Below are 14,350 nucleotides of genomic sequence, written 5' to 3' on the forward strand. Positions count from 1 at the left end.
TGTGTAGGCCATGGGAGACACGGCCCAATTTACACCTCTAGATCAAAGTGCAGCCTATATGCAAACTTTTCCTCATGCCAACTATCTAAAGAATCCCACTCCAAAGCATTAACTGGATTTAATAACTGTTGTACTGGTTGTGGGACCAATCATTTTGCTCCACATGAGTCGCACGGTTAATAAAACAACTATCAAATTCAACTAATCATTTCTTCTTCCCAACCTTTTTTCACTCCATTCTTCCAAAAGAAACATTTAGCTGTTTGAAAAAAAAAATAGACTGAATTGTGTGGGAGTTCACATTGGCGCCTCACATGCACATCTCAGCGTGTATTATTGGGAGATGTTCTCAATACATGATTGGCATGTAATATGGGGCACGCTTATGGGTGCAGATGTGAATTCGTTTGTGAATGTTATGTGCATGACATGTTACCCGATTCAGTACCTTGCATTACACGAGAAGGGGGAATGAGACGTATATCTATGTGTGTGTTGGATTACCGACCTTGCTGAAATGTAATAAACCACCAAACCGGCCTGATCCACATTTTATTTCATTTCAGTTTCACTCATCACACAAGAAAAAGAAGAGTAGGTGATTGAGTTTGATATCAATGAATGGCATTATATAGAAAAACCTACACCTAGTATGATCAAAAGCATTCTATTGTGAACATTATAACTCCATTAACATGGTAAAAGCTTAGTTATAAGAAACCTCAGGCCTTAGGGGCTGCTAGTTGTTTATCCTCTCCATAAAAAACACAAAATGGGCTGTCCCAGTCCAGTCCAGACACCAATAGAGAGAGCCTAGCTTCCAGAATTTTACAAAGGTCAGGAAGTTTGTTCGTGTTAGTTAAACTAACACTGCCCCCTACCAACGCTCATGGTAGGTTAACTCTAACATCACCCAGTTGATTCGGCTCAATTACGCGTTTCTGCCGAGTTGGCTGCAAAAAAAAAATATTAAAACAAGGTCAAAACAAAATGCATACGTAAACCATTATATTTACTCCTACATTGATCAACACCTTCCATGTGTGGGGTCTCCCATCCCGCTATAGGCATGTCCCACATTCAAAAGAATGTGATTGATCAGATGGCCACTGTTCTAACCACTTAGGAACCCGTCACTGTTAGTAGGGACTCGGGATCCCTCGTCGTTGTTAACGAATAGTTTTAACCACAAAGATAGTTGCCAATTATAGTAGTGGAGGAGTTTCTTGTGAAACTCCCACTCGGCCCCCGCGCTTTCTAGTTTCTGTCTCTTTTATCTCAAACCCAACAACACCACTCCTCCGGCGAAACAACTGTGATTATTGGTGCTTTAGTTGCTCTCTTCTTTTTCTTCTTCTTCTTTCTTTCAATCTCAAACAAAAGGTTTGGTAAATGAATCATGACATATCAAGATAATTATGTGCTAACCAGCTCGCAGATATTAGGTGGGTTTCTCTGTCCCTCCCTTCTTCATCTTCTTCTTCTAAACTATATGCTGTAACTGTAAATGAAGATACCTCCTCTTATTTAATTTGCACTACCCATGCAATCCATCTTATTTCTTGCTCAGCAGTCAGCACTGACCTTGTATTTCGTTACCAGGAGCATGTATACGAATTTTCAACATGTTTGACATTCTGTTCGGATGGAGAAAAGCTTCTAAATGGTAACCCAGCATGCTTATATTCATTTTGTTATTGTCACTACTACATTCTGATCAAGTTTGGATGAACTAAAATCGGGCTTTCAATAATCTTTGGGGTTTTCTTTTCTTTTTTTTTCTTTTTTTTTTTTTTTTGGTCGGTTCTGTGCAGCAAGAAACTGATCAGATGTGTTCAGTATCGTCTGAAGCTCCTGAAGAACAAGAGAAGTTCCATCATAAGGCAATTACGTGAGGATATTGCTCAGCTTCTCAAGAATGGCCGAGACCAAAGTGCCTTCATCCGGGTATGGTCCAGTTGTTGACTTAGCAATTTCTTGAATTTTTATGTCCTTTCAAGTTCTTCTTCCTGTTAGCTTAATTTCTGTTTTGTCTAATATTAATTGAGTTGGATTTAGTAATTTGATGAAAGAATTAAAAATCTTCCTGTGTAACCTTCACTTATGCTTAACAGGTATTGATGATTACCACTCGTTTGCTTTCCTTGGGGCTTGGACTATTTTTCACATCTAATTTATGTTAAAGCAGAGCTTAATTTTCCTCAAACCTGTATTTTGACCTAATAATTATGAGTGCTAATCAAATTATATTACCTGCATCTGGTGACATATCCCTTGGGGATAACCTGCTTCTGCTTGCCACTCACCACTTAGTTTCAGACTTATTCAACAATCTCCCATCCTATTTCAAGGTATAACCAGAGATGTATGAATATGGAACACTGTTGAACATCTCCAGTAGCTCTGCATCCCTTTCGTGTTATTGATTCCACTGCTCTTAATGGATGAAATTTGGCTTCTTCTAAAATTTACCCCTAATCTCAACCAACATGGCAGTTTCATATACTTGAACTCCTGGAAAACCATATTGTTAGAGGAGAAACCTATTATGAGGAGTCAGAACAAAAGTTTTTTGTAAAAGAATTCCAAATGATAATTGGATTGCCTTTATCAAATATTTAGATGCAGTAATTACATTGATTATTAAATTCTAATAAGCATTATTCAAGGATTCTTGTATTTTTATCCTGTTGGTACTGTTATTGCCAGTTTTATGCATCTTTTCAACCTATCATATTTTCTTCTACACATATTTGCCTGCAAATCACTATTGAAATTTGGCTTTCTATTTATATTAGGCGGAGCAACTCTACAAGGACCAAAGCATACTGGCCATCTATGACCTCTTGGACCATTTCTGTGAATTTATCATCATCCACCTTCCATATATACGCAGACACAGGTTTGCCTCTTCATATAGCCCACTAGAAACCAAGTTTTGATCTTTATCTTAAACTATTATACACATCATATCACTTTCTTTATCTGCCACTAATTTGGCATATTGTTTGGATTATGGTACCTTCTCTTGATTAATGAATCAAAATGTGCTGCATAGCATATACTTTGTAAATTTAGTAACACATCGACATAGTTTTTCAAAAAAAATTTGCCCATATCCAACACCCTCATTTTAAGGTTCTGAAAAAATTCTGATATTCTCCTTTTACCAGATACTAACATTCTTATTTCTATTCGATATCAAGAATAGTCATATCAATTGTTCTTATGCAAGTCTTCTCTAAAATAATCTGTTTTTCATTTTGTTGATGCAGGGACTGCCCTAATGACATTAATGACATTAAGAACCAATTTCACTTGAACAATAGGTAAGAGAGAAGCTATGTATGAAGTCAATTCCAGATGATGTGAAGCACAAGTTGATTGATGAAATAGCTATAGATTACAGCCTTCAACTGAGGCCTGTGGGAATTTTGGACAGGTTTGAGTTGCAAGAACAACAGGTACATTGTTAGTTTGTTACTACAAATGTCATTTCTTTCTTTTAATTTGCTAAAAAATATTGATTATTTCTTACTTGTTCAAGTCGTTTACACCATCAAACTGCAGGGATATGATTGTTCTTGGGAAACAGTGGCAATCAGTGTGAAGGTCAAATTTTTTACAAGAACATACACATTTCCAAAGAAGTGCAGATGCAAGCTTCAATCAATGAAAAGATTCAAGTGAATGCAAGATCCAATGGCACTGCTGTTGTTACAGAACCTTCCTTGGATAAGGTTGACCCCCATTGCTGCACACATTTTCTTAAGAATGTATCCAAACTAGATAGTAATGAGCATTTAAATCCACTAGACAAACCTGAAATCAATGTTGGAAGCTACAGTTCAGCCCAGCTCTCTATGCCCTCTCAGCAGCATAAGGTGGATAGAGTTACAATAGAAACTACGTCAGAAAATTCGTGTAGGTCCCATGATGGAAGTATTGTTTATATTGATGGCGTTGAAGAGTTCAAGTCCACCACCCAAGGCAGAAAATACAAGGACCAGAGACTACTCAGGTTTAAATCAATCAAAGCTCCTAGATGTGACAATTGTGGAGCTGCTACATCCAGCCTGTCAGCTTTACATGATGATGGTTTTGTTGGAGAACACACACAAATTTCTGAATCATGGAATGGACAAACAATCTCCAGAAACTTTAGCAAGAGGAGGAAGTCAACCAGCAAAAAGTTGAAGAGGAGATCTTTTTACCAGAGTCAAATATATGATCTATCAATACCAGTCACCTTGAGAATGAAGGACACTGAATGTGAACTTTACTATGGTGGGGAATGTGGCCTTCCACCAAATGGAGACCCTAGACACAGAACTGCTCACAGGAGAAAACATCAGAAAAAGATCTCAACTGAAAAAAATCAGAGTTCCTCATTCAAAATCGGGGAGAAGAAATTTTCACCCCATCAGCCAATTAATGCAAGAAAAATACCAAATGAACTTTTCTTTGAGAAAGGAGGGAAATATTTTCCTCACAAATATAATTATGACCAGAGGAAGTCATACAACAGTTGTTCTGTCAATGATGACATGGTTATTGATTGCAGCTTGGAACACACATGTTATTTTCTTGCCTGTGATAATAAAGATGACTGGGCAAGTCCATGTTGGAAGAAAGGAAGAGGGATCATAAGACTAGAGGGATTTCCATGTGAAGAAACCATAGATAATTGCCATCACTTCTGCTTCCAAAATGAAGAAGCACTACATAGTGTTGTCATCACAAACCATAGAAATTCTGGCCAAGGAATAGTTAATGAAGCCAAAAGCATTATCAAGGAAGCCCAGGACATGACCTGTTCCTCTGGAAGATATGACCAAAATAGAGCTTTTCAGAATGACATTACAGTCTCAGAAACCCAGTGTCTTGATAATCAAAGCAAGAAGAAAGAATGGAGAGAAGAAGATGATGAATTATCAGATTGTCATGGCAGCCTCACCACTTCTCAGGGTTCCAGTTCAACAAGTTCATGGACAAAAACAGTGGCAAGCCACCATATATGAGGAATATGACAATGCCACCTGAACGGCCTAACCCCATGACCACTGGCAACATTTTACGGTCTTCTTCTTGTCATCTTCAGCAAGCCAATCGTTCAAGGAGTAGCTCTTCATCCAATTCCTCTGGTCATGTTCACCCAAAGCTCCCAGACTATGATGACTTGGCTACTAAATTCATGGCCCTCAAAAAAGAACATATGCAAACTAAGCATGCCAAGCTAGCAATGGTTTGAGAAGAACAAGGAACTTTCTGTATCAGTCATTGACTGTTGTGCTCTGTATATAGTATGTATAATTTGGTATGTCTCATTCCTATGTGACAGTTATAATGGTTAATTAGATCTCTATTCTTGATTTTGGGTTCATTTTTCACTACCCAGGTGATTTTTTTTTCATTTAATTAGCTGTTGTAAAGCATAACATTTTAGTTCATCACAGTGTCACCAAAACAATTGACAATGGTTATCTGCTCCATATAGCACACGAGGAAGAGGTATGACCTTCATGTCTGAATGCAAGACCTACTTTTTCGTCTGCTGGTTTGTGCAATAAATCTCCTCAGTTCTTTTCATGTTTCCCTTTCTTTTGTTTCCTGAGATGTGCATTGGGCTATTCTTGGGTTCTGTTGGTTTTAGAGTGGTGATTGCACTTATCTATGGAGGTCCATACTGTTTATTTTTCTATCATAACTAGGCACTTGAAGTCACAGTGGAAGAGCCTGTCTCCATCCTATATTTAGGTTGTCTGCCTCATGTGCATTCGTTGTGAGATATGCTGGTTTAGTTTGGTTCAAGTCATCTTAAAAAATCGAACTTTTAGCTTAGCTTTTGATGGGGAAAAATGAACTTTGATAGCTTAGCTTATCAAAGTTCATGGGGGGTTGATTGATCAAAGCCCTTTCGACACTATGTCTTATATATGATGTGTCATGGGCAGACCCGTAACCAGAAGGAAAGCGGTTCTGCCTCTTACCGGTTTTTGAAAACAATGCAAAAATGGTAAATTACTTCTCTGGCCAACCCCTTCATAAACCCCAATAGTTGTGACCAATAGTTAGTGGCACTTTTCTAGGACTTAGTCTAATTATGATTGGCTTTGTCTCTGTACTATTGACCCATGATCAATCTCAACTGGTATCACCACACCCCCCTTTAAATAATTACTAAACCATCTTGATGTGACCGGTTTTGGTCACGTATCGTTTTTTCGTGATGTGTCAATTTTTTGGCTAAGTACTTCGTCATCTCGTCTGCTTTCATGCGGCCGGTGACTCAGAGGCTGAAGTGGAGCTCCCTGGTGGCGAGCTGCCTGGTGGCGAACTGCTTGGTGGCGAGCTGCCTGGTGGTGAGCTGCTTGGTGGCAAACTGCTTGGTGGCGAGCTGCCTGGTGGTGAGCTACCTGGTGGCAAACTGCCTGGTGTCGAGCTACCTTGATGAGCTGCTTGGAGGTGAACTACCTTGACGAGCTGCCTGGTGGTGAGCTACCTTGATGAGCTGCTTGGAGGTGAGCTACTTTGATGAGCTGCTTAGAGGTGAGCTACCTTGATGAGCTGCTTAGAGATGAGCTACCTTGATGAGCTTCGTTGCTCTTTTAGAGGCCTGCAAGGAACCAAATGTCAGAGGACCCGAGGGTGGCTCACCCAGCGAGGACACTCCGATGGCTAAGTTAGCACAGTATAGTAGTAGAGAGCTTGAAGATGATATAAGAGAATGAGAGAGCTAGAGAGCATAGATTACCATCCCTTTTGCCTCTTAGCCTCTTTTTGCCTCTAGGGGGGTGAGGTCTTTATATATTGGAGTCCTCGTGGGTTAGGTGGAGCAGTTCCCTAGATTCCCGCTGTGATGGGACCTGCTTTCGTGTTAGGTGGGTGAAACGTCGTCAAACGGTAATATTGTCCCTTTTGTCAGAACTGAGGAGTGGGTCAACTAATATAGCCGTTACAAGTCACAATCTCGTAAAATGCGGGGTACGGTGGTGAGCTCCTCGAGGTTGTCAGGTTGGCGCCTGTGTCAGGCCACCAGGTCACGCCTAGGCCAGGCTGCCAGCTCGTGCCAGGGCCAGGCCACCAGGTCGTGCCTATGCCAGGCTACGCCTGGTGGGACACCATCAAGTTAGCAAAGGAAAGTTGTTGCCAAAGTGGTCCCGGGTGTCACCTAGTTGTTCTGATGTGCCAGGTGTCATAATGTCATTGGAGGGCCAAATCTGCCCTCATCACATCTAATGATATTCGTGTTGAGGTGGACAAGCAGTAGATAAGGGTCCTACTGAATTGGACTAGTCGAGCTGAATGTGCTGCGTTGGATGAGTTGTGGCACATGAACCTGACAGGATGAAATGAAGAGAATTCAACGACCTGCAAGTGAGAGGCACTCCGACACTCAAGTCGGTGAGAGCAGTGAAGAGACCAGCTAGGACGAGCTATCTTAGCTGAGCAAAGCTGAAAAGCAAGAAAGTGAGAGGGCTAAGGTGCTTGGAGAGTGGAAGAAAAACATACCTCGAGCTAGGGGAGTGCCCTTATTATCAAGGGGGAGTATAACGGTGCTCCCCGCTTGCTGAGATACGTGGGAAGTATCGAGGTGTCCCTTGTCTGAGGTTTAAGGGGCAATTCCACGTTTGCTGTTGAGGGGAGTTGGGAGAGGACATGTTGCTTTGTCATGTTGCCCTCATTGTTTGGGATTGTTAGTCTGCTCTACAATTGTTGCTCCGCTCGTGGTGGTGACTCAAACTGACAATGTGGTCAGGACAACATTTGGATTACCTATCACATCGGGTTTGAGGTGGTAGGCCAACCAAGCTGAGGTATGAACCCATCACCAACCCCCTAGTTCTGTAGTCGAGGAGGGAGGTGTTTGGCCACAGCATGGTGAATGAGCTCCTATCTTGCTCAACTACGAAACTCAGTAACTTAAGGACTTGGTTGGTTCATCCATCGCATGTTCGAACCTAGCTCAGGGTAATGATGATAGTCCATTCGTGGAAAATTTTGAATTTTGAACATACGAACCATGGGCTGTTTTGTTTCTCCTTTCTAAGCTTACATGTGTGTGGAGTGCAGCACTCAATCTGGACTATTGATTGGCTTCGATCTAGCCACTGGCTGCCTCTATATAAAGCAATGGAGGGGCAAGCCATTTTGCTTTGTCATTTGAGCGAAAAGTGCCTTCTGCAATTCAATTAGTCTTCATTCTCGTTCGGTGCTTATTTACTTCATCTTCGATAAGATGTCCTCATCCTCTTTGTTTTCCTCTTCTTCATCTTGGGGGTCTAGTTTCTCTAGCTCAAATAGCAAGCATAGGTCAATGTCACCTCAACAAGAGGCAACCAAGGTGGTGGTCTTTGAGACTGACGCCAATAAGGCCAAGGTCAAGGAGGATGTTATTAAGATTCTGAGGCCCAAACTAAGTCCAACGAGGGCTTCATTTCAGCTGAGATCCATGGGAAAATCAAGGAGGCTAAGGTTGAAATATTGGATAAAGAGCTTGAGATCCCATTAAGAGTTAGGGAGCACTTCGACTTGGTTCCTTACAAACTCAAGGAGAGGGACATATAGAGGATTAGAGAAGTAAATTGAATTTCCCTAGAATATGAGATGAGGAGCCTAGGGCATGGAGAGAGATTGAACTCACCTCAGTTGGGCGAGCTCTACATGTAGGAAGAGAGTCTGGTAGTAGGCCTAAAGTTCCCTTTGGACCAAGGTTTGGTGTTTGTGTTGTAGTAGCATTGGGTCCTACTCGTATAGTTGATGTCAAACTCTTTTAGGTATTTGGTCAAGCTTCATTGTCTCTAACCTAGCCACGACATTTCAATCACTCTCCCCATCCTTCACTACCTTTTCCACTTGAATAAGCATCAGTAGGACTATTGTTATTTCTCAATTCAGTCGAACACAAAGGTTCTCATCGGGGCCCGATCCTCAATTCATCACTGGAAGGAGGGTTTTTCTTTGTGAAGCACAAGGATGGGTGGCCTCCGTAACCTAGGTCGACCACCCCAAGGACCAAAGTGAAGCCTTTGAAGGAGATGGAGCAAACTAAGAAGGAAAAGGGAAGCTTTAAGGAGGATAGCCAAGGTGGATATCAAGCGGTACACCTCCCAGGCCATGCTAATCCGAGTAGGGTTGATGTTGCCCCCAATTGGTTAGCCCTCAAACTACAGAAGCTTGTTTGTTTAGACCTCACTCTTCCTTTTGCTTTCTTGTTCTTTTTCCAAGTACTAATTGTTCATTGGTGTCGTGTAAACACTGGGATGGATGCTGCTTCAGGTGCAGCTCCACCTATAGGCCAACAACGAGTCGAGGAGTCAACCTCGTGGCATTTGAATAAGTTGAGGGTGAAAACCGAAGATGAAGTTGTAGAGCAACTAAGCGGTGCTGCTCCCTTGAGTCAAGTTGGAGACCACAGGTTACACAAGTGGCGGCCTAGAAAGCATGACCATCCATGAGGCCATCACGATAATCTCCCTTTCTCATTGTTGTTAACTCTTAGGTTGTGTTTGGTTTTTCTGAGATTTTGGTGGGATGGGAAAGAATGGGATGAGATGGGATGTAAAAGGGGAAAATGAGTGAAATTTTTTCATGTTCCATTGTTTGGTTGCAAAAGGGAAAATAGTCGGAAAATCAACCCTAGTAACAATTATTAATTAATTAAATAGTAATTTTTTATCATTTTATATTTTACTATTATTAATATTTTAATTAAATAATTTATTAACTAAGGATTGATATTTTAAAATATATTTTATTAATATCCATGATTCAAAAATAATTTAAAATTCTAATATTAATTATTCATAAATTATTAAATTACTTTTCATTAATAAATTATTTATTTTAATTCAATTAGTAATTACAAATTAGGTATTAATTAATTAGTCAATTAATCCATTATTAAATGTTTTATTATTAATTCTTAATTAATTAATAATATTTTATGATTTTGTATTTTATTGTTAATTATTAATTTGATATTAATTATTTAAATAATTATTAATACTAATTAATATTTTAATTTTTATTATAAATGTTTTATTTTTTTATTACTTATGATTTAATTAATAATTTTAATATTTTATTCTAAAAATAATTAACTATTAAATTATTTATTGCTTAATATTTTTATAAATTATTTATTTTAAGTTATTTATTAATTATTTTATTAATATGTTACTAAATAATTAATAATTTATTTATGGGTCATGGATCTAGTATTAACTCTTTGAAATACTACAAAGTGTTTTTTTTTTTTGTTAAACAAGGTTCCCCCAACGTTCCCACTTGCTCCACATCCCAAGAATCTAAAATCCCACCTTTTTCCCATCCCATTTCATGACATCCCACAAATATTCTAGAATATTTCATATTTTTCCTTCCCATCCCACAAACCAAATGGAACCTTAGAGCTTGGACCGGTACTAACCATCTTGTATGACTTTGGCACGAACTCGTACTAGTTTGACTTCAACTAGTGCAGGGGGATGGTCATACGACTTTGCCCCGACATAGCCAAGGTCATAAAGGATCTTGGCCCCTTTCGACAATGATCCACTAGTTGAGGAGACCAAAACAGCTGAGGTGAGAAATGGGGCCGAGGAGATCAAGTAGATGGACGATGCATAAGTGAATGCAGGCGAGCCTCTGACTGAGCAATGACCCCCTAAGCTTCTTCTTCTATTGTTTCTTTGATTGTCTCTCTTGCTCTTTTTTTTTTTTTTTAAGTTGTATAACTAGGGATTTTGAGCTAAAGAATAAGTAAAAACATTTATTCAATGAAATATTTGCTCAACACTTCTTGTTATTGTTAGCCTTCTATACATTTTTCATTTACTCTGACAAAGCTCGACATGTCAAGCTATTTGATTGTAAGCCTGTAGAACTAGAGTTCGGCTAACCGATCCATTTGACTTGGTTGTCTATGCATAATGTGGTGTGGCTTCGGGTTTCAGCGAATCATGATATTTTTACTTGTGACTTGCCTTGAGCATGGCATCAAGGTCTTTGTATCATTGCCCAAATGACATTGGTGCTATGGTGGTTGAAGCACTTTCGAGCTTTTGCTTCATGGAGTCAGTCTAAGTGAGGGATTTTAGTTGAGTGTGGTCGCCTATAAGCTTGTCCGAGGCTCATCGACAGGAAAGTTGTGATACTCGGCTAGCTCTACTTCCCTTGGCACTAGACCGGAGAGACAGCGTCATAGGTCCTCGATTGAACAAGGATGTAAGGACACTATGCAGGGCAGTCAAAGTTGCCTCTTGCCATGGGAGTGGGGACACTCTTTCTACCATGCCCAACCCAGGTTAGGCATTTTAAGTACTAGGCCTTAGCCATTAATGCTCAATTGGGTCAGTATGTGTAGTGTTCAATGTGTACAATGTTGTGAACGGTCAGCAATGTCATGCATGCAAGACATATTTTGAAAATTCATTTCATTGCCCATGATCAGGATACATGGACTTCGACCGCCATTCATCTTGGCACCATTTATTGATAGTACATTCTTTTTTTTTTTTTTTGTGAAGTTGACATTACATTCTCAGGTTCAACTCCGAGGTATATGATTGTCACTGAGATATTTTAGCTTATAGGAGCTTGCGCCAAGTACTTTGCTGATCATGTACGATTCCTTCCCAGTTTGACCCAAAATTGCCAACACCTAGCTTGGGTTCAATAACTTTGTGAAGTACGAGGTGTCTCATCTTTAACTATCTATGGCGAACTTAAGCATCATAGTATTTAGCCATCCTCTATTAGTAAGTAGTCATTTTGATATGGGCCCAATCTCAAGTTTCCTCCAAGAGGTCGAGCTTGACTCAGAGCTTTGTTGCTGGTAGCCTCGTCATAAGATTTAGTCCAAAGTGTAGGGGACGATATCAATTGGAATCACTACTTCAACTTCGAAGGTGAGGTTGAAGGGAGTCTCCCCTACTGTTATTCTCTTAATGGTATGATACACCCCTATGACATTGGGTTGCTCCTCAACCCATCTGGCTTTAGCTCGACCTAGGCATATCTTCAAGATGTGCAAGTAGTGAACCATGGTCTAACCATTGCTCTACAAGTAGTGAACCACGATGGTATGGTGCTCAATGCATGTTAAGTTCTATGTAGTACTCCCTAAACCTTTTATCCATGAATTAGGTTTCATTGTTTGTGATCGAGAGTCGAGAATGTTGAAGAGGCAAGTGATGGATCTCCATATGAAGCCTTACACGTTTTTAGCTATTATCCAGACCAGGGGCTTGCCCTCGACTTAGTCAATGGTGATGAGGAGGAACTTCTTTTGGCCAGCTGCAAGAAGGAAGGCACCAAGGATGTTCATTACTCATTTGACAAAGGGCCATGGACTGTTAATCAGTGTTAGGGGGGCCATGGGCTAATGGAGTAGGTTTGCATGACTCTAACAGCATTTGATGAGAATAAAAATTATCATATTTTTATCCCTCAATATTCAGTATTTTATACTTAATTAGTACCTAATTAGACTCACAATTCTTGTATTTCGATTTAGGGCACGAAAGAAGGCGTAGGGTGAAAAACAAGGCTAATCGAGTAATTTTGCACTATTTCAGTGCTGTGTAATAATTTGAGCATAACTCTCCCATCCGGACTCCGATTGAGATGATTTAAGATGCATTGGAAAGATAAGGAAAAACTCTACAACTTTCATGTTTTGAGTTTCAATAGATTCAAACTGCGTCAAGATCAAAATCAGGCCCGAATTATAAGCAAATTCGTAGAGAAGCCCAGTTCGCAACAGAAGCCACAGAGAAGCCCAATTCACAGAGAAGCCTTGCAGCAACCCAATTCATTGAAGAAGTCCAATACGAATGCAAAATAAGAAACATCAAAGAGTCCTATCAGATTCAATTTCTATTGTATTTCTAAAAGGATAAAAGAGATTAAGATTACCAGTAAGGAGATAGGAATATATTAGATCTAATCTAGGCATTATCTATTAGAAAACTAAACTCCCAATGGAGAAAGAACTCCTTAGAGGAGCAGGAGACAGCTCCCTCCTAAGTCTATATAAAGGGGGTGGACTAGCACCCAAGGGCATCATCAAATCCTCCCAGAGAGCTTCAGCCTTCAAGAAGAGTAATCAGCAACCAAGGAGGAAGAAGTAAAGTTCACCCCCTCTCATCTGAAAGTTGCGATTTCATCATGAAGTGTCTGTATGGTTTTAATTTCTGGTTGAAGGGTTACGGGAAGCTTTGATTCTATAAACATTGTCAGATCTAATTGATTTTTATTTCAGTTCATTGTTTGTGGGTATTCATATGTTTTATGCGATTAACTATGAAAATTATTTTTATTGATTAAGCAACAAGGCGCCCTTGCTCATTCAATGAGAATAATCTATGGCCGATTGAACCTCCAGTTTCGTATATGATTGGTAAGTTTGATCATGGTGACAACTAACAGAAATTGATTGCAAAAAAGTTTTCGATCTATGTTAGGAAAATGTATGATCAGGTTTAAACGGTCCGAGCTTGTGAAATCGCTGACCATAATTGGGTCTCTCCCCTCTTAATGCTATTAATAGATTAAATCCTAAGAGCTTGTTTAGGATAATCTATTAATAAAAGAAACAATCAAAAAGCTTGTTTTGGTTGTCGAATAAAGCGAGTAGAGGCTGACTATTAGAGCTTGTTAATGGCTATAACCAATTTATTCGTAAACATATGAATTTATCCTTGCATCAAGGATCAATGATAAGAATCAAAGTTGAACTTTTCCCTTCAACTAGAAGCTATCTCCCATCAATTTTCTGTTATTTTGCCTTATTTTCTTATCTTCACAACCCCCTACTTCGCTCACTTGGAAATAAATCCACTCAATCCCTATGGAGACGAACTTGCTCATCACTATCTACAAAAATATTTAATTTGAGCAGGACTTTTATTTTTGATTGGATTCGACACCCACCAACATTACATTTCTGCATGAGCAGCGTAGTGTCTTGCTTCATCACTAGCCAAAAGTACCCTTTCCAGAGAGCTTTATGGGCAAGAGCCCAGGCTCTAGAGTGGTTGTCGCATATCCCCTCATGTATCTTCGGAAGCACATAATTATCTTCATCGAGGGCAAGACACTTCAGATAAAACATTATGTAATAATATAGAAAATTTGTAAAATATATATTTATGGAAAAAATTATAAAAAATATTTAGGCACTTATCTAATATTTTATATTAATCATACTAAAGAAAAATAAGTGTGATAAGAGTAGTTTTTTATTGATGTTAGAAATAATATATCAAATTTAAAACTAATCCAAAGGTGAAATTATTTTCTTGATGATAGGTCAACAATTCAACCTTTTGTGCCATGTGTCAAC

The 14,350-nt window shown here is 39.3% G+C and overlaps 1 protein-coding gene across 2 annotated transcripts; it reads left to right on the forward strand.

Annotated features, from left to right (window-relative positions):
- The first annotated feature begins 1,215 nt into the window (after positions 1 to 1,215).
- Positions 1,216 to 5,383, forward strand: LOC148875800 (uncharacterized). 2 transcript variants are annotated; one of them, XM_088947935.1, is made up of 6 exons: positions 1,216 to 1,445; positions 1,603 to 1,666; positions 1,815 to 1,947; positions 2,799 to 2,902; positions 3,276 to 3,464; positions 3,571 to 5,383. In XM_088947935.1, exon 6 carries the CDS (start codon positions 3,657 to 3,659, stop codon positions 5,019 to 5,021), a length of 1,365 nt encoding a protein of 454 aa, XP_088804061.1. In that variant the 5' UTR covers positions 1,216 to 1,445; positions 1,603 to 1,666; positions 1,815 to 1,947; positions 2,799 to 2,902; positions 3,276 to 3,464; positions 3,571 to 3,656; the 3' UTR covers positions 5,022 to 5,383. Both variants share the same exon structure in this region, with proteins under 2 accessions (XP_088804061.1, XP_088804062.1).
- Positions 5,384 to 14,350: the final 8,967 nt, after the last annotated feature.

The sequence above is a fragment of the Nelumbo lutea genome, chromosome 1 (assembly GCF_056320005.1).
Source record: "Nelumbo lutea isolate HS-2025 chromosome 1, American lotus-T2T, whole genome shotgun sequence".
NCBI classification, from domain to species: domain Eukaryota; kingdom Viridiplantae; phylum Streptophyta; class Magnoliopsida; order Proteales; family Nelumbonaceae; genus Nelumbo; species Nelumbo lutea.

Bases quoted from the DNA above. Each gene is read 5' to 3' on its own strand.
- LOC148875800 (XM_088947935.1), top strand. From the start codon at position 3,657: ATGCAAGCTTCAATCAATGAAAAGATTCAAGTGAATGCAAGATCCAAT.